At 33.7% G+C, this 20,715-nt stretch overlaps 1 protein-coding gene across 2 annotated transcripts in view; it reads right to left on the bottom strand.

Moving 5' to 3' along the window:
• Positions 1-20,382, bottom strand: part of LOC113232973 — a 49,425-nt gene extending 29,043 nt beyond the window's left edge. Inside the window, exons 1-2 of one of the 2 annotated variants that reach the window (XM_026467896.1) lie at positions 20,108-20,382; positions 7,222-7,502 (exon numbers count right to left, since the gene is read on the bottom strand). In XM_026467896.1, coding sequence (XP_026323681.1) covers positions 7,222-7,432 — 211 coding nt within the window. In that variant the 5' untranslated portion in view covers positions 7,433-7,502; positions 20,108-20,382. The remainder of the gene's footprint in view (positions 1-7,221; positions 7,503-20,107) is intronic. The other variant, XM_026467897.1, reaches the window with a different exon arrangement.
• Between the last annotated feature and the right edge of the window lie 333 nt (positions 20,383-20,715).

Genomic DNA, 20,715 nt, shown 5'->3' with positions numbered 1-20,715 from the left:
TTCCATGAGGGGTGCGACTTAGTGTTAGACAATTATATGGTTTAAATATCATGTTTGTATCTACTATTTTGTGGGATATAGTGGAGTAATATTTATTTATAGTTACTATCTACTTCTACACAACTCGAGTTTCAATTATGTATTTTCAAATTTAGAAAAAATAAATAAATAAATTCTTTATTGTCATACATAGATAGTAGCACACATTTGTGAGCAGATGATTGCATCGTTTCTCTACTCATGACTGCCATATTAGACATCGAATACTGGGTAAGACATTATAGAGAGAAAAGCGCTAAACAACAGTAGTTTGAAAGCTTTTTTCAAAATACTGTTGTTTACAATACTTCGTTACTTTATTGTTGATAAATGTCCATATCGTCATCTTAAAGTAAATAGCTCGTATGTGATTTCTATGTAATTTTTCAGAACGAAGATAAAAATGTGGTGTAAAATGTAGTAAACGCAATAATGTTTACAGTTGGCATTTTAATTTGTTAAAACGCATATGCGAGGTTTTTACTCTTAAGGCGACAATATGGTCAATTATTTCGTGTTCATCGGAAATCAAGCATCCAGAACACTCTAATCAAGGGTTCGAAATCATCGAGATATTTATTTTTAACCGCCTTCAAAAAAAGGAGGAGGTTCTCAATCCGACTGCATTTTTTTTGTACGTATGTTACGCGATAACCAATTTTGATGATTCTATTTTTGTTGGAAAGAGGGTACCTCAGTATTGGTCTCATTTAAATTTAAAGTAAATATTCCACCTCTGAGGATGGCAAACTAGGAGATAAATTCGGTTTCACGCACTTTCTGGTAGCCGACCGAATCGGTAATTCCACGATCTTTTGAGGTCGGTTTTTTTAGTACTCTGTACTGAGAATATCTTTGATAATTATTATGATAATCCAATCTTATCCATGCTGATTCAAAATTTTGTCTTTAATTTTTTACTAACAACGACAAACACTGTGAACTGAGACTATTTGTTGTGAGAACATATGAAAATTTCTCCACTGAGCTAATTAATTGCAATATAGTATGTATATATATTGAATATATATATTATTGAATATCATGATTAATTTGATTTAAACTTTCACCATTTTCACACACTATTTTTTTTTTAGCTCGAGACTTAATCATGTTTAAAATATTTTTTAATTATTTCGACGTTTTGGACGTATTGCAACGTGCATGGTCTCGAAGGGACTGAATAGGTGTAAATTTTTAAATCTAAAAAATATACATATCGCACTGCTATTACAATAGTAGTAACTCAAAATATGTGAAATTTAACATTATATCGCACTGCTATTACAATAGTGTTGTAACTCAAAATATGTGAAGTTTAATATTATATCATTACTGAACGTAAAATTTGATTCTCTACACTAAAAAACCGTTGTTAGAATATTGTAAGAATGAATAAAAAATATCTACTTAATTCAAAAAGAGACACACTTTACGTGAGCTAGTTCTGGCCAAAATAATCCTAATTAAAAAACATAAAATAACTATTTCCATTTTATTTTAAAAATACATTTGAGAAATTGTTTATGTGTCTATAATAAAGCCCGCAAAAAAATATTAAAATTTATATGTTATATATAAATTTTAATATTTTTTTGCGGGAAGTGAGTAATTCGTTTTTCATAGATTCTTTTTGAGTTAATACACTATTGTATTAACAGTGCGATATCATTACTGAACGTAAAATTTGATTCTCTACACGTCAAAAAAGCCATCATTAGAATATTGTAAGAAACAATCAAAAGATATCTACTTAACTCGAAATGAGATACACTATATGTGAGCTATTTCTAACCAAAATAATCCTTATTCAAAAACATGAAATTATTTTTCCATTTTATTTCTAAATATATTTGAGAAATTGTTTAAGAGTCTATAATAAACTACAACATATAAATTTTAATGATTTTTTGGCGGGAAGCAATTCGTTTTTCATCGATTCTCACAAAGTCCTCTTTTTGAGTTAATACACTATTGTATTAACAATGCGATACACGTTTTTACATTTTTTACACCAAGTATCGCCCGACAAGTCGCCAAGAGATACTGGTTATCCCGGGGAATAAAGTCGAGTCTCGGTGCGGTCTCAACAATACCGGGAAAAACGCGAGTTTAGAGACTATTTCAAAAGTAGGTTTCCATGCAGGTTTTAATCGACAGGTTTACATACAGGCAGTCAAAATATGAGATTTAAATCGAGTGCTTTATTAACTCAAGTGATAAAATCACCAAGTTATTCATTAAATACAAAGATCGTCCTGTCGAATCCAAGATAGAGAGATGACTTGAATTTATTACTTTCATATTTCAATCTCCACAAATAATACTAAGCCCAACTCTACAGTGTTGTCATGTGTATGTAACCAGAATAAAAAATAAGAGATGGGTTGGTAGATTTTTTAAACGACTACAAAAAAATAGACGTTCGGTTGTATGTATGTTTTATATATGTTTTTCGATTTTGAAAATTCCTTTATGTTTTAAAGGTTGCACTCTCTTGGTGGTCCCGTTGTCACCTAGTCAGAATGTGATGAGAGGATCCCATAGAAATCGAGGGAAATCCTCAAATTTTACAGGTATGTCAGTGTATTCACCAATTTCTTCGTCAATTGTGGACCGAGTTTGAAAATTCTTTTTAATACTGTCTAATTAATTGTCTCAAATATCTTGACATTCCCGAGACTGAATACATCAGCCTCGGGTCTAGCAAATGCCAAAACAATCGTCGCGTATTGATGTTTTAGGGATCGAGAGACCTTAATCAGTAGTTACTAGGATTTTTATTCCGTGTGCTGTAATTCTTGGTTCAACCAAATACTACACTGAAAAATACAATGTCCAGTAATAAACAAGATGTTAATGTTTATGGTGATCATATAACTTGTTACCTTGTAACACGTTTTGAGTTATCAAATACGATGATTGCAACAACAATTTTAGTGAATTATATTGGGATTGATTCCGTCAAGTATCTCGATAGACTAACTTGGTCAAAGTCCATGTTTTTCAGTGCACGTCTCAAGGTCGATCACAACACTGAACAAGGTTCTTTAACACGTATATCTATCTATTCAACGTTCGACGATGGCCTACATTATCTCCTATATTGATTTATAGACAGTTATGAAACACAATGTATGTCTGTTCTATCTATTTGTAGTAAAGGGAACGTAGTGGTGTAGAAACAATATAGCGCCGTGTTGTGATATTGAAGTAGATAAGAATGACTGTATTGTCCATTTTGTAATGAATAGACGTTTCTTGAAATTTGACGGAAAAAGCTATTTATAAATCTCAATTCAGAAAGTTTAAATATTAAATTAAATGGGATTTATTCATCAAATACATACATCGCACTGTAAATAGGGCATGAACTCAAAAAATAATCGCAGTACAAATTACTAAAAAAAAACAACCTGAAAAGTTGGTGGAATTACATATATTTGTCAATTTTTATTGAAATCGGTTACTGAAAAGTCATCCGGTTACTGAAGATTCATCCCCTAGTTCGCCACCCTTAGAGGCGAAATATTTTCTTCAAATTGAAATGGGACCATTACTAAGTGCGCTCTTTACATAAAAAAAGAATTATCAAAATCAGTTCACTTTATCCTGGGGGCGTATTATGAACTTTTAAGGCTCAACTCACACTGGAGCCGAAGCGTCGTGGCGCGTCATGTTTTTGGCGCCTATAGTATATTCATCTCTACATTCCCATTATTAAGGTACAAATTTGTGTTATGCAAATATGGAAACGGGCGCCGACGCAATCGACGCTTGGATGCAGACGAGCGGCTTTGCGCGTCACTTGAACGCAATGAGGCGTCAGACTGGGACCACACTGTGATCCGGGCGCACTAATGCGAGTGTCGGAGCGCGTCGCCAAGCGTTGTAGTTGAAAAACAGGACGCAACGCGACTCTTCGACTCTGCGCCAGTGTGTGTTGAGCCTAAAAAACCATGCAAGTTCCAGGCAATTCTTTTTACGCCCAAAAACTGACTGGATAAAATTCGTATTACGACATATATATTTTTCGCTGACTTCTCGCTGGTTATGGTCTATGACTGGGACATGACTAGATCGTGCTTCTCGGTGTAACGTTCAAAAACGTGGATGAATATTTACCGGTAAGTTACGGTGTTATATTTGTCACTTAATTTTGGAGAAAAATAATAGATACGTATTATTCATGTACGAAAATAAAAAAAGACGCTATATAATAATAATAATAATAATAATAATAAAGACACTACTACATAATAAAATCAATACACCATATTTTAATTTTTGTAAATAAAAGAAAAGCGCAAACTTAAGTTTCCGAACGACGACGTCAAACGTCGACGAAATTCCGCAGGTAAATGTTTACTTTGTAGTTTGTTGAAAACATGTCAATAATATTTTAAGAATATTTGAGTATAAATTAAATTGTAAGAAATTATACTTCGCTTTAGTGAAAAATAACCTTAGTCTTACTCAACTAACGAATCGGTGGATTTTGTATTCCTCGACACGTGCGGTTTAAGTTCATCGCAAAGATTGTGGACCATTCTTTGCTGAGCTTTCATAAATTGTGCATCCAATTCAAACGGATCACTACGATCTCGCAGTTATCTTCTTTGGTTTTTTTCCATATTATTATCGTGTGAAGCATCACTTTCGAGACACTCAAACATTTCGTATTCATCACACATGATGAAACGATTGCCTAAAAATATATAAACTCAAAAGTATAATAATTATTATACAATTATGCACAAAACAATTCAATAAAAGCTACACCAAGACACAGTAAACTGAATGGTTTATTGATGTTACTTTTTGAGAGATCAACCGTGAACAAAATGTCAAAATAACGTTTGCAATACGATATTGCCAGCCAAACTTCGGGCAGAAGACAGCCTAGTGTCACGTGACCGCTGACTGGCTGGTATTACTAGTTCATAATACGAAATTACAAGGCAGTGTACGGCGTGAACTGCGTGGAAATAAGTGTTCATATTAGATCCCCTGATATTATTTATGACAGAGAACCTCCTCCTTTTTTCGAAGTCGGTTGAAAATGTTTTTTTCTGTAAAATATTTGGTCTCTTGCCACTTAGCCGGGTTTAAATTGGTGGACGGCAGTACAAGACCCCGGACGTGCTCACCCAGCGCCCACTGTGCACTGTTGCGTCACCTTTAGCACGACTAACTGTCACCTTTAGCACGACTAACTGTCACCTTTAACAAGATAGGACTTACTATTTTGGCGGAAAAAGTAATTAACATTATTTTCATATTCTATTTTGTGATGTAAATAAATTACTCCTTGTCATCGAAATTGTAAGTTATGATGACAATTAGTAGAGGAAGCGCCACATACCACATAAATACTTTCTTCCGTGGGAAGCGCTTTTGATTGATAAGATAGGTGTAAAATACAAGTGTATTGTTCGTTTATCATATCAGATACCGGCTCACGCTCACTATAATAGCGGAGTTTACTTGTAAAAACTGATATGTATTATCTTATATTTCAAATATGTCTTAATGCGTAGATTATTGTTACTTATTTGTTGAGAATTGGCTATAACCATCTACTAAATAGATTCTTTTTTATGATACAATATGACGGGACGAACATGTCGTGTACGTGGTTGTAAGCGACACGTCTGTCCATAATAGTTGCAGTGCTTCAAATGCAAAGATCTGAGGGTGCTACTCTGAATTCTATTTCCAATATGTTGACGAAAAGGATGAACCTTCAGTGTAGTGCTGTTTTTCAGCCTCCACCTGTGTTATCTGTCGGACAATGCGGAGTTTACAGAGTAGCTTCTTCTTCCGCGATTTAAATTGTGATAATAACATAGGCCAATCTTTTTTAAATGATTAATTATTTCAATGCTTCCGAGTAATTGATTATAAGAGGTCGAGTGTAGTTCGTACACAACTATAAAACAATCCAAACACATGTTGTACAATGATCGCTCGACAACAATACGCCATTGACACTTGACGCTCAATTGTTCTATACAACAAAAATCGATATAGTAGCGACGGCAATTCATTCTTCTCGAAACTTGGAACCCGGTTTTAGGTGCAAGGGATATTGCAGTCAAAAAAGTATTTGAGGACGCCTTTTATATACGAGAGCGGTTTGATAAGTACGTGACTTTAAAAAGAAAAACTTTTTTATAAATTATGGTTTATTTTTCTACGTAAGCTCCTATTAACCAGGGATATCCCAACTTCTTCAACCCATCAAATTTTTTTTTTGTCAAACTGAAAAATAAGATCCTCATTTGATGAAAATCGGCAAAAAAAGTTAAGATAAAGAAGCAAATAGGGCCAAATCTGGTGAATACGGGAGATGTGAGATAAAGAAGCAAATAGGGCCAAATCTGGTGAATACGGGAGGTGTGACAGTTTTGATGTCCAGTTTGAGCAGTTTGAACACGACAGGGCGCGACTAGCGCGAGAGCGACACAAAGAAAAAAAAAGAAAATACATTTATTCAGCGCAAACACATGTTACAAGTACAATATGATTTTATGCTTAACGTGTATTGCACTGAAAAGGGCCCAACTCAGCAAATAATGCGGCTGAGCCACAGCGCTGGTTTTCAGTGGGCCCTTTCAAAGTGGCCGATTTAAAAATAAAAATTACAAATAAAATAAAAAATAAAATAAAAAATAAAATAAAAAATCGTGGACGCGCATTAAAGTAGGCACAATATATAAATAACTCAATTAGATCAGAAAAATAAAATTGTCGTATGCCTCCAGCGTTTTCAATTGGTTCACTGTCTTTATGTATTTTATGTTTCTCTGTGCGTTATACAAATAAAATTTCTCCAGGCGTATTTTGCAGTATTAAAATGTGCTCTCTGAGTTTATTTTTGAAAGTATAAACAGATTGTGAAGAACGCACTGGTGGCGGTTTATCGTTCCAAATTTTGGCCGCGGAGTATTTGAAACTGCCTGTATATGTCGAAGTTTTATGTTTTAGAATGCAGAGTGGAAACCTGCTGATGCGTGCTCTTTTCCATAGTCTAAGGTAAGAAGAAGAGTTCTAAATTAAGAAATAAAAATAAATACCGAAAAAAGTTTTTATTTAACCTTCGAGTCGCGTATTTATCAAACCGCCCGGTAGAAACTTTCAGAAAACTTTAAAAAATTCTGAAATATCCGTAAAACTTACCTTCAGACTTGGAAAGGCAAAGGTAATGGCTAGGTTTCTTCCCAAATAGTCCATTTTGCTTCAAAAGACCAGCGTCTGCGTCTTCGTCGTAAGTTCTACTGACTGGCCAGTATCCAGTGGGACATTTTGCTACACTCTCCACAATTTGTAGCGACAGTAGAGGTCGTTCGTCTGGCAACGCGCTTCCTAGAGCGCTGAGCACCTTCGACATTGTGACTTAGGACATGTTCTATTTAGTCCTTGCTTATGCAATAGATCCCGTATCGACCTGCTTGTGGTACCTGTAACAAAACGAGACTCCTGTCAGATTATTATTGCAATTATGATAATATTTGTTATTACTAAAATCTAGTTGCAATGGCAGTTGAGTCCCAGTAGAGTGTCAGTGCAATGGCAATGATGGCATTCATTCACTCATTCAATCACTAACGATCGACGTTACCTTACCAAAAGTACCAAGAAAATTACTATGCACATAATTTTTTTTAACGGACTTCAAAAAATGAGGAGGTTCTCAATTTGACTGTTTTTTTTTGTGTGTATGTTACGAGAGGAGAAGGGGAAAATGTTTGGACATTTGTTGCGTAATGACGTGAAAGTGATAATTAAGGGGAGAATAGAAGGGAAAAGAAAAAGCGGAAGACCGAGAATGGCGCATAGTGAACAAATAAAAAAGAAGATCAAAGTGAACAGTTATAAAGAGGTCAAAGAACTGGCTATGAACCGTGAGGAGTGGAGAAGGCTACACCGATAAGAGGCTAGCTCTTAAATAAGATAATTATGATAATGATGATAATGGTGATGATGTATGTTACGCCATTACTCAGGCATTTCTGAACCGATCACGATGATTCTTTTTTGTTGTGAGATGGAAAAGCGCAAAGCAAAAAAAAATCTGAAAAAGGAATGAATGAATGAAATACTCTTTATTGTACATTAAAATTACAATGACAACAGTAATGTAAGTAAGCTAATGTACAACAGGCAGGCAGGTAGGAAAATTGTCACCCCAAACCGAAATTTCCGAACAAAAAGCGGACAGAACGTCATAATGCCGGACACGTCCGGATAAATGACGGATGGTAACCCTATTTGACAGTGACGCATTATTCATTAATGTGATTTGTGGAAACAAAACCGCAAGCAAACACGCACTAGTCAATTAAAAACAAAATGAATAATATAATACTCCTCTTGAAGAAATTAATAAGTATCCCATTTAAAACTTATAACAATCGGAATAGGAAAAATGTAAACATTAAGTAATACGCATAGGGTGGACACCTCCCTTCGAAATGACGGAATTATTAAAAATAGACGACAACAGAATACACACATCAAAATTGTTTAAGGGTCACGGTGTTTTTTTAAATATTTGATTACTCTATTAAAATTAAATAAAAGTATCTATATAAATTTATTAAATTATGAAATTAACCCAAAAAACCAACGCTGTTAAAAAAAGTTAATTTATAATTACAAAACATTTGCTCAGATACGCTAGCGTAATGAAATAATTGCTAATTGTCAAAAATATGGAACAAAATATGTACAATATGTCAATGTACAATACAATGATTCCGGGATTTCGGAGGGAGGTGTTATCTACCCTATGTACATTACTTCCTTGAAGTTGAAGTTTAGGTACTGACTATTCCGATTTCTAATTATAACACAAAGAACCTAGTACTCGGGCCCTACCGTAGGACTCGAGTATTGGAACATAAAATATCACACCTCTGTCTGGTGAATGGTCAATTTGAGAAGTGGTCTTTTTTAATTGTGGCCCAAACCCTAAACACTAACAGTGACTTACATTTGCAAAATTTACAGAAAATGTGTTAAAGGTTTTATGTTTAGGACTGACTAAACTCTTCAATGTCTTACATACTATTTCAATATTCCTTGCGCGCTCTAATGCATAATGTGTCTCTGCTTTTTGTCACAATTTTTCGCACTTGTCTTTTTTTACCAAATTATGCGACTAACAAGTTATGCGTGGTAACGCCTGTTCATAACAGTTGCAGTGTCAATCAGAGCTTAAAATCGCGAATATTTAAGAGACACTGCCACTGGGCCCGTTACCCTGAGACATAAGTTGACAAGTCCCATGTGCCTGTAATTTCACCAGCACCCTTACCCATCAAAATCGGAACATATTAATGTTCACATTACTGCTTGCCAGTAGAAATAGATAAGGTAGCAGTACTTCCCTGGACGAACTTGTAGACATATGTCGATTATTGTGTTTATTTATTTGATTTCATACCTTTCTTGTTATTTTGTATGTTTTGTTTTGAGTTTTTTTTGTCTTCTTTCTTTCTTTAGCTATTTGTTGTTTCATATTATTGTGTGTGCTTGTGGTAACTCAATAAACGTATTCTATCTATCTCTATCTAACACACTTTTTCTCTTTCACAAGGAGCTCTCCTAGGAGCTACCAAAACAATTACTACAAAAAATATGTGGGAACGCCGAGCCTGAAGGCCCTAATAGAAACCAAAATTGAAAATCACATAAAGTATATAATGCGTGCATAGTGTCAATGACATTATTGAAGACAAGTGCATTCACCTCTTATAAATTCGTTATTTAGCCCCAGACTCCAGACTCCGTCTCGACGTTGTACATATTCGAGTGGATATATCTCAGTTACTCTCTTTAGTGGCAGATTCTATGATCCCTTTGTCTACGCGATGCACGGGAAACGCATTGTTTAAAAACAATTTGCATTAATATTAAATATTCAGTATTTATTAACAAACATGCGAGTCCGCAATAACATTTACCTGGTTATTGCGTAGTTAAAAACTTAAAAATGGGGAACAAGTAATAAACAAAAATAAAACAGTAAATTAAACAGAAATATGAAATTGTTTTATATATTAAAAAATCATAACAAAACAAAGCTGTTTTAAGAAAACAAAGAACCTAATATATGTATATACGATTTTGGAGGACCTAATACAGAGAGACTATATTTCTTTCTTCAAATATTCCTATATTGCGTAATGAATATAACACCAAACTAATATGTGAAGAAGAACCTTAATTTATTATATAAAAAACAGTACATATTGTGCATTAGAAAATAATAAATAAATATATTTAATACGTAATCTTTCTGAAACTGGAAAATATAAGAATGCAGGTTTTTTTTCATTTGTGCATATGCGTTGTATAGTTCTCGAAAATTAATTATCATATTTGCTCTGACATTACGATTGTTAATTTTCAGTCGGTTCTTAACCATTATGGGCTATGGCAGAATAATTTATCTTTTGTAGGTGAGTCAGGGACCCAGTCAACATATCAACGCAGCACCACAAAAAGTATCTTTATACTTAATGTCTTTGCTTATGTTTAATTAAATAATCTGTGGTGTAATTTAGTTTTCGTTCTGTTTGTTATTTTTTTTGATAATTATCATTATTTTTTATATTTTTGTTTATCTTATTATTATTTTTGTTTATGTTGTTTTTTTTTCTTCTTGTGTGGTGTCATTAAAATTTGTGGTATGCAAATAAATGTATTTTGTTTCATTCTTTCTTCTACATAGGTAATATTTGTTTTGTGTTTCCATTTATATTCCATTTTTTATTATATCCATAGAATATTTGTTTTTTATAGATAGTAAAAGTAGTCATGAACATTTTGAAAAAAATATGAAAATGATAAATATGTACAAAATGTAAATGATAAATGTGTACAATAGTTTATTTACAAAGAGCAAGCCCAGAGTTTCTTGCTCATTCTCTTCAGGGGAATCTACCTTACGAATGACAGTAGAGTTTAATCAATACGCCAATTTCAAGTGTAGTTTGCTACCTATGAAGCAAAGATTAGGTATTTATTTGAGTTTGACTTTATAATGAACGTTCGATACACAACAAGGAAAGATGAAACTGAAGCTTTGAACAAATCGCTATGATTACTCACGACTCACATTAATCCCTCTAAGGACTAGCGCAAACCAGCAGACGGCGAGGGGAGAGCACAAGAGAAGATTTTATGCCCGCCAGCGCACATCGATGAGGATATTACTACGATACCGCGAACTTCCGCCAGTATACCACATCCACTAGCGCCTACGTATACTACAACGGTAATTAACGAAATGTAAACAAACCGTAATGAAGTACTTTACGGGGCATTACCTGGTTACTTATTATAAAATTATAATGAACTTTTTGAAATGGTTCAAAATATATGAGAATATAATCAGGTAATATACAACACTTCGAACTACCTATTTAAAATAGTACTAAATATATAACATAAATATCATATTTAAATGAAAATATTTAATAACACGTATCACAATTCTAGGGTCGGCGGACTATAGCACATAGGTAAAAAAAGTGCTTCATTTGTTAATATACAATTATATATTTTTTGCGTTGTTTATAGTGTTGCAAGATGTGAAGAGAATGATAAATTTGAAAAAGACGCCTCTAGAATAAAGTTACAAATTTATGAAGTAACAAAGGAATTGGACTTATGGGCTTTAGCTAGTAGTTGTATTAATTTAAATGAATGTTTGATTTTGAGTTATGTGTTTATAGCCTGCCGACTCAAGAATTTTCCTACGATAAACAAACTTAAAATCTAGCGTTTAAAAAGATGATAGCCAATAACATGCCACCAAATTAAAGAGTGTAGCAGTAATCAAAAAAAAACCAAAAATCATTTATTCTCAGACAACTACAGTCCATATTTTACAGTTATAATATTAGCTTAGATAATTCAATAGGTTTACACACATTAAAATAAACAAAAGGCAACTTAAAAACATAGAATAATTAAACAAATTAAATTAAATATCAAATAAATCATCGACATGGTTTTAAATGCAGTTTCATGCAATGTAGCATAATCGGGCAATCCACTCTACCAGTCACAACGCGCAGAATCTCATTCGTGCCGCAACGGGTACGACTTATTAATGAGGCAGCTCTCTTTCTTAGTAATACGACGCATAAAACTCACTACTAAATATTGTATTTGGCCGGTTAACCCAGTGAGAACTGAAGTTTGTTTACTTTTAGTTAATTACCTTAACCTACCGGCGCATTTAGGCAGATCCCGGCGCACAGCGAAGGAATTTGGCGTATACCGGTGGATCCAGGCGGATTTTCTATCTATCCTATCCTCACTCGTGTTCTTTAATGCCACAGAGAGAATAAGATGATCCTAGGGCGGCCAAAGCATTGAAATTTATACTTTACTAGCTCGTGTCTGCGTACAATAAGTATTTTGAGTAGCTTACTGTACCATACTAATTTAACTAGTTTTATTGATTCTCCATACAAACTTTCCTCCCCTTATTTAAATTCCTTTACGATTTATTGTTGTGTTTCGTTTCGCGGTTTAGGCGTGAAATTGTAATAGATAAAGTTAATTTCTCATTTTTATAACATAAGTTTCAATTTCAATTGGAATAGCATAAAATTATACTATATTGATAAATTTAATGTCGTCTGCTTTCTCTTCCGCCGGTTTGCGTTGGCCCTAACGCAATTGTGTGAACACAAAGAGTAGTTATTGTTCCTTGTAAAATTATGCGCCTGCCATTGTTTCCAGTTCAACCTGGTTGAATGGAGTTAGAAGAATTGCGTGCCGGCAATTACTTAATTGCATGAATTGTTTTGTTTTTTAGGTGTTGTTTGATTTTCTTTTGCGTAATGACATTGTTTTTTTTTTTGTTTTTGTTTATACGGCAACAGTTGATGTAATCAGATACGCACACTTTTATGTATACAATGCACTAGGATGTAGAGGTAAAAATAGGTGATCGTGCAAACGATTTATTTTAGAGCAAGTTCACATGAACAGCGTTAAACGCGCGTTTCCGTAACGCGCGCTTACAACCTACCGAATGTTGTACGTAAATCGCTGTGTGTGCGGCACCACCGTTCACATGAGCGCGCGTTTTTGACTCGGTGAGACGTGTTTTGCAATTGAAATTTTTTTTCTAGAAATGGGCACAGAAGACTTTAATACGGATTTATTCATAGGCAAAGCACATACACATAGCTGTTTCCATGTCCATCTTCGACTAATGCCGAACTTGCACTGAAACAGTGGGAACGCGCGCTCAACGTCCGAGAAGCTCGAGCCATGTGTATGCTATTCAAAAATCTAACGCGCGTACAACACTTGTCATGTGACCATACCCTTATGGCAGAATTTTAAGGTGGGCACTCATTAGTGAGCTGTAACTGTAAAGTGAATGAGTACTGCGAAGCGCACGCGTTCCGCTCGCGAACCACACGCTATTATTTTTGGTAAATTAACGGTTACGGTTACACCTCGCTAGTGAGTACCCGGCTTTAGATGTACGACTCTATAGAACTCTCTGTTCTTCACACTGGTAACTGTAGAGTCCTTGTTGAGAGAGGTAAAGTAATGACTTAGATACTTGAAAAGACAAAGGGCCTACAGAACCCTTCACTATAGTGGAAATGGAAAAAGTCGGTGTTCGATGATACCAGACTTTTTAGGAGAAATTTTTTGAATAATATTTAATTTGTTGTTGAATCGCATACAAAAATATTGGTCACAAATGCGCGATGACAGTAGAAGGGTGACATACTTTACGTAGCTTGCGGGATCGTTGGGTTAGTTCGGTTAGCTAGGTTTGGACTGGACTTGGAGTTTAGACTGGGCTCTAAGGTTAATATTATGGATATCTTCTTTTCTATTGAAATTATGTAAGTATATTATTACGGGTATATAAAATATTTAATTAGTAGTATACTTTCCTGGACGAACTCTTTCACAATGAGATCTGAGAGAGAGAGAGAGAGAGAGAATGAATATCTGATTCCAGCTGTTCTGACAAAAATTTTACAATAATTCATAATGCAAAAGAAGATACGCATCTGAAGTATCAGATAGGACTATTATATATTAGTATTGGCAGAATCATAATATGATTAACTGACAATTCACATTATGAATTGCGTTATATATTTTACGTTATATATTACACACGTGTAGTACTTCTACACGTGTAGCCTTTGGGTGAATGTAGTAAGGCGACCCTAAACACTTTGAGGGTGGACTGTTTCACAGAGGCGCGCACTGATGGCTTTCATACCATCATTAGAAAAAGAGTAGCTTCCCTGTGGTGACCTGTGCGCGGGGGCTCCAACAGCATCCTGGCTATAGAGGGAGATAGATAGTGCTGTCCCATTTAAACCCACTGGATGAACCTACACATAAGAAAGCATAGTGCATGATTCATTATTATGATTATTATTATTTAATTGAGTCCAGTGTTTGTTTTTTACTTTATTGTTCTTTATTGATTTCATTTCATTTGTATTTCATTTAATTTATTTAATTTGAATTTAATTTATTTAATTTTCTAATGTAATGTATGTGTGCGCTTTATGATTTTGGAATTTTGTACAATAATAATATGGATGTAATATTCCGAAATAAATTATTTGAATTTGAATTATACGAATTGAATTGTAAGAAATTCATAATATGACTTAATCATATTATGATTCTGCCAATGCGGCCTTTTTAGCCTTGCTGTTCTACGACCTCGTAAACGTAGAGACCGTGTCTGGGAAAGACGTAGAGATTTGAAAGTACTAAGTGCCTACAGAACCGTATAGCAAGACAGAAGATCGGTGTGAGATGATCCCAACTTTATTTGTTAACGTACGTTGAATCCAAAACAAAATAATTTGTTGACGAGCCGATTTATCGAAAATAAATAAAATTTCATAGGCATACAATACGTACAGTATAACGACCAAGAAGGGCATTTGCAGTATCTGCGAGTAGCGGCGACCAATGTAATGGAGCTTGTGAGCAAGCAATCTGAGCCAGAATGAGGAGTACCGGAAGTGAGATATTTAATGCAAATATTTGCGCATTTGTCCGGCGACATTCATTACACTATTACAATAGCAGCCAATACTTATCTTGCGGTTTAGATACACGCTGAGAAAAACAAAGTAGAACATAGCCTTCATTAATAAAAAATACAGTACAATTCATTTATAAATAATTTAAAAAATAACTATTCTTAAATTAATAGTAAAAATATTTTTTATTGATAAATGGTCCGTCGTGGACATGCAACGAAATACTTGTGCTAGAGATTGAGCAAAATCCAGTTTCCTGACCATACGCAAGGACTTTGGTGAAGGGCCATTCCAACTTATCTTAAAATGAAAATATCATGAAGCCATTTCGTCAGACAGACATTTCGTCGTGCTAGGACCAACCATCTTTTTCGTACGTCGGATTTTCGAGGTACATCAGTAAATAGTTTATTTGGGGTAGTTATAGAAGTATTCCTACATTGAGGTACTACACACCAACGATATGTTTTCCGTTCCATAATGACTTCAAACTTCACAAAAACTTTAAAATAACACCTTGCCCTTGATTTCGTAGCTTGTTTACCTACAAATGACGTCACGCGTTCAATTTGACATTTTGTTACGTTTGCGCGCCAATTTGTTTCTATTTAAATTTTAACATAGTTTTAGCACATTTTAGAGACTATTAAGCTTTATTTTAATAAAATATTATTTTTCATGGCTGTACATATCTATTTTAGTTAATTCTAGACACTTTCTAAAAAATTGTCCGATTCCCTATTGGTAATTCCTTTGATTTCTTTTGGACCTTTCAAATAAAAGTCACACGAGTGCCTTCTTACACCGGAAGCGTGTAGACAGCCAAGCAAGACCTTTGTTAAACAGCAGTTTCAAATGTTTCATAGTTCGCAACTGTACTTAAGGTATTCGTCTATGACATTGTCTTTTCGATATTTGTATTAATAATTATAACAAACTAGTGGAGTAATTTCACAAAAAATATTGAATATCATGATGATAAAACATCGGGACATTCAATAAACTTCATATTTACAACATCCCTTTTCTTAGGTTTTTCATTAAAACTCCCGACTTCTGTACTAAGTTTGTAATTTCGTCGGGGATAGCGCAATTATGCGCAACTAGCATTGGATTATGAGTTTCCATTTCGGTAATTTAGTGGAAAAATTAATTAAATAATAAACATATATTATGTCGTGGCAATCAAGTTCGCGTGATTTACGGAAATCTATTGTCATCAGTCCGTAGACAACATAAATTAATGCTTACTGTGCGAAAACTCGTAACCATTGAAATAACAAAGGAATAACGTTAAATCCCTCTCCTGTAAAATTTGGTTTGGTGCAGGGCTACTATATCGATCTCCGTCCGACATCCGTCCGAAACAATTACTGTCAAATAAGTAATATTCGACAAAATTAAAAGACAAGTATCCAGTATGAAGCTTCATTCGCATCACGCGTCTTTTCATTTGGTCAAGTATTGCTTATTTGGCAGTAATTGTTTCGGACGGATGTCGGACGGATATCGGACGGAGATCGAGAGTAGACCCCCAGATACGCGCCTTTTACCAATGCTACATGCGCGGATTTGCACTATATTATAGAGTTTAAAGAATTAAATTGCTGAACTTAAGTACAGGCCACTTTTAAGATAAATAAAATATTCAACAAGAAAAACAATTTGGAGCCCATGAAACAGTCGAAAATGTGTTCCAAGGAAAACCTGATTGAAGATTGGATGGATTGGATTACTGCAACGGCGTATTGCAGGAGTGTATTGGTAACTATGGTGTATAAGTTTCTAAAACATGTGTTAATATGTGATAATAAATCCAATTGAGGTAAAAGTATGAATTTACTTTTACCTCAACTTTATTATATTTATCATTTTATATACCGTAATAATACCGTAAGATGCATTAGTAAATGCATCTTGTAATGATTATCATTAGTAAATGATTCATAATGGGCATGTTCACTTGACTGTAAAATCGAAAATTTGAAATTGTCAATCGACATTTAGTAAACAAAATATTGTATTTAGCAACAAACTTCCTGTTAATCATTTATGGGTCATTTTCTCTGTTTTCAAAATAATCACAATTGTGAAAAAGCATATTTGCAGTGTAAGGCATTAAATATCTCACAAAAAATATCATTTGTCCATTTCTCATTAGAAATGAACAAATGATATTGATATTTAAATTTGATTATGCGACACTTTCGAGTAGAAACAGTACAAAAGATTGAAAGACAAAAATTTATATAAATTTTTGTTCATATGTTACTCATTATTATGTAAAAATCTTAGTTTTAGGCAAAGAAAACTTTGTATAAAACATAATGTTTACCTTCTATAATAAAATTCCAGTTGATATTCAAAATTTGTCATTTACAACGTTTAAAACTGTAGTGAAGCAAGAACTTTATACTAAAAATTATTATTATACAGCTTCAAAGTATGTGACAAAAATCCATAGCAGTGACTTGTTTAGCTTTTAGAGATTGTCCCAATCTTTGATATTTGAAACAGCTATTATAAATGATAAATATGTAATGTCTATTAACAAAGAGCAAACCCTGGAGTTTCTTACTCATTACGCTGGGGAATCCGCCTTATGGATTCGTTTAATCATACTGTAATGATTTCAAGTGTAATTAACTTCCCTATGAAATAAAGATACATTTGAAATTGATCAAACAGATTAATAAAGCATGGAATTTTAACACAACATCAATGACTAATTGTCAATAAATTGGTTTTTACACCCTTTTTCTGCAAAATATTGCTATGCAAGTATTACTTGTTTATATAAAATATTACCAATTTGTCATGCAATATTACTGTACATATATTAAAGTGGTTTTCACACCTACAATAATTGTTCACAAAGCCACCTAACTGCTCTGCTATGAGTCAACAGGTCGCCCTACATTTGTCTAAGAAATGTTAATTATAACCCACTTTGTTTCTAACTGTACCCACTGCCCGTAGACAATTCATATGAGGAAATGTGAAAGTGAACAGTTACTATTATCAATGGATAGATCAGGAATTGAAAATAATCGTTATATTGTACAATACTTTGTTTTTGTAAATTGCTATCATTGATTACAGATTTTATCCTCACGTGTCCACATTTTTAACATTTGTATATTTGTCAATATTCAAATTGTTATTACTATTTTACTAGTTATATTGATATCTTATTACATTTTACAATTATTATCGTTGAAATTGAACATAATAACCATCACCGTGTTTAAATTAGTGCATGCCTTATTAAGTCCATGTGAGCACACCCATATGATATTATTAAAAAAACATATTACAACTAGTTTAGTCCATTGAAGTGTAAATGTATAATATACGTATCTATTAACATTATACCCAATAAATAAGAAACTATATACTCATTTCACTACATGTCAATTACAATACAACCTCTTTTCTTATATAAATTAGTTATGAATGTGCATTTTTGGGTTTAAGACATTTTGGCTTCATTCTCTAATAGAGCCAGATCCTGTCAGTAAAGTGGATATGTGTCTCTGGAAAAACCAGTAGGGCTAGAAAGACAGGGCGCGATAGCGGGAGAGCTATAAAGTGCTAGATATTATTAATTTTTTTAATCTTTTTTTTTTTAATGAGACTTTAGCCACCTTGAATGACTATGTCAGCCTCATGGGAGGAATACTGGATTCCCTACTCAAGGGACAAGTTCAAAAACTTGTACAAGTTTAGAGCCCCAATACATACAGGCTCTCTGAGCTAACAATTAATTTGTCCATTGCATAAACTTACATTCCCAAACATTGTACCTCTCAGGGTTACATTACGGTTACATTCCACCAATACATGATACAGATCCCCTATTTTAATAATGCTATTCTCACATAGAGCATACCAATATCTCGCGCACTATGTCGTTCTCGCGCTAGCCCTACTTATGGAGAAGAATCTGCATAGGCTCCCAAAGTCTTTGTGACACCGCCCACTTAGGCAAGATAAAACAAATTTTCAACTCCTAGCACCACAGAAAAATAATTGAAAACTCGTATTTTTCATATTAACTTAACACAAAAACTCACAAGGAAAAAGAAATATAGGATTGTTTGGTAGTGTTTGGAAAATAAGTCGGTCTTTTTGTTTTCATGTCTTAATTTGTTGCATTAAGGTTTAACAATAACATTTCAATTACCAGATACAAGTTGACTATGATTCATTATATGCCACAATTGAATATAGACTATTTGAGAAAATTATCCATACACATAAGTATTCTAACATTTTTAATACTTTATTTTGTAAGTTATGATACTGTGGCAATTAAATGTCTATTCTATTTTCTATTTTTAAAAAGAAGGATGGCTTCTCTTAGAATTTTGCCAATATCTAGTCAGTCATGGGAGCTATACTTTTATTTAATTAAATGTCATATACAACAAAATTCTTTCATATAAAATACAATACTTTCATTGTCACCTCCAGTGATATCAATTGTAGGTCAGAGGTGAGTGAATAATGCAAGAATTGTTCTAAGAAACACTAAAACATGGTAATCCGTCCAGGAAAAATTCAGCACTTTAATTAAAATAAAGACTAGCATGGTACAAGTGTGATTTTCAAAGTTGAAAATGTGATTACTTACCCAATAACTTCAGTTACATCCAAAAAAGCATTATAACAAACACAAAACAATCTATGATTTACACAAACAAATAGCAGCTGATGTCAGGAAATCGACTTGGTAAAAAAACATCAACACGAACACTTTTTTCCGAATCATAAAATCGATGTTCACGAATTTACGAATTTGCGAGACTTAAAGACTGAGTAGGCGACCGACTTGGCACAATTCCATGTTGTAAATACATGCACCGTCTATGCATGCACATGGATAATTAAAACCAATTGTGAATTACTAGTTACGAACGGAGATGCGAACAATGACCCTTACAGCCGCCGCAATCTCGCGCCTCGTTCGCTCTAACTGATAAATTATTTAAACTCACCGTAATCATGACATCACGCGACCAAAAAGCTGTCTTCGAGGCCTAGACCTCTTTTTCCTCCAAACGATTTGCACTCCCAATAACGACTTCAATGAACTTACGAGCAGAAATTATTTATTAAACGAAAAATAACATAATGTCAATGTAAAATGTTTTAGACTGAATAACACGCACTTTTTTCCAGCTAGTTGATATGTTTCTACTTCTACGTTTTAAAACTAATTGAAGGGACAAGTTTCAGTTCATTTATTTGACAACAAAAATCTGTCGAAATAAAATCGCCGACATTAATATGTGGCCATACGGAAAAATCTTTTACTCGACTAACCTAAAATCATTAAAATTGTCGTCGAATATCATTGTTCAATTATATAAAGAGGAGAATTTTCAAAACAAGAAATCACCTGCAAGAAATAATGAAGAAATATAATAATATTGTTTGAAAGTGTATATAATATATGACACTACCTCAATATTGACAGTATTCGTCATTTTTATTGGTTGACATATCAAATATGTTATGCATTGGAGCCTTAGACTATGGAAACTAATTTTTCCATTCTCTAAGATTGGAGCCGTACCGTTGAAATTTAGTGGAAATTTTTTTG

This window comes from Hyposmocoma kahamanoa, unplaced genomic scaffold (assembly GCF_003589595.1).
Source record: "Hyposmocoma kahamanoa isolate Upper Pololo Valley unplaced genomic scaffold, ASM358959v1 78, whole genome shotgun sequence".
In the NCBI taxonomy this organism is placed as follows: Eukaryota; Metazoa; Arthropoda; class Insecta; order Lepidoptera; family Cosmopterigidae; genus Hyposmocoma; species Hyposmocoma kahamanoa.
The sequence above is the reverse complement of the archived record's forward strand: the minus strand, read 5'-3'. Positions and strand labels throughout refer to the sequence as shown.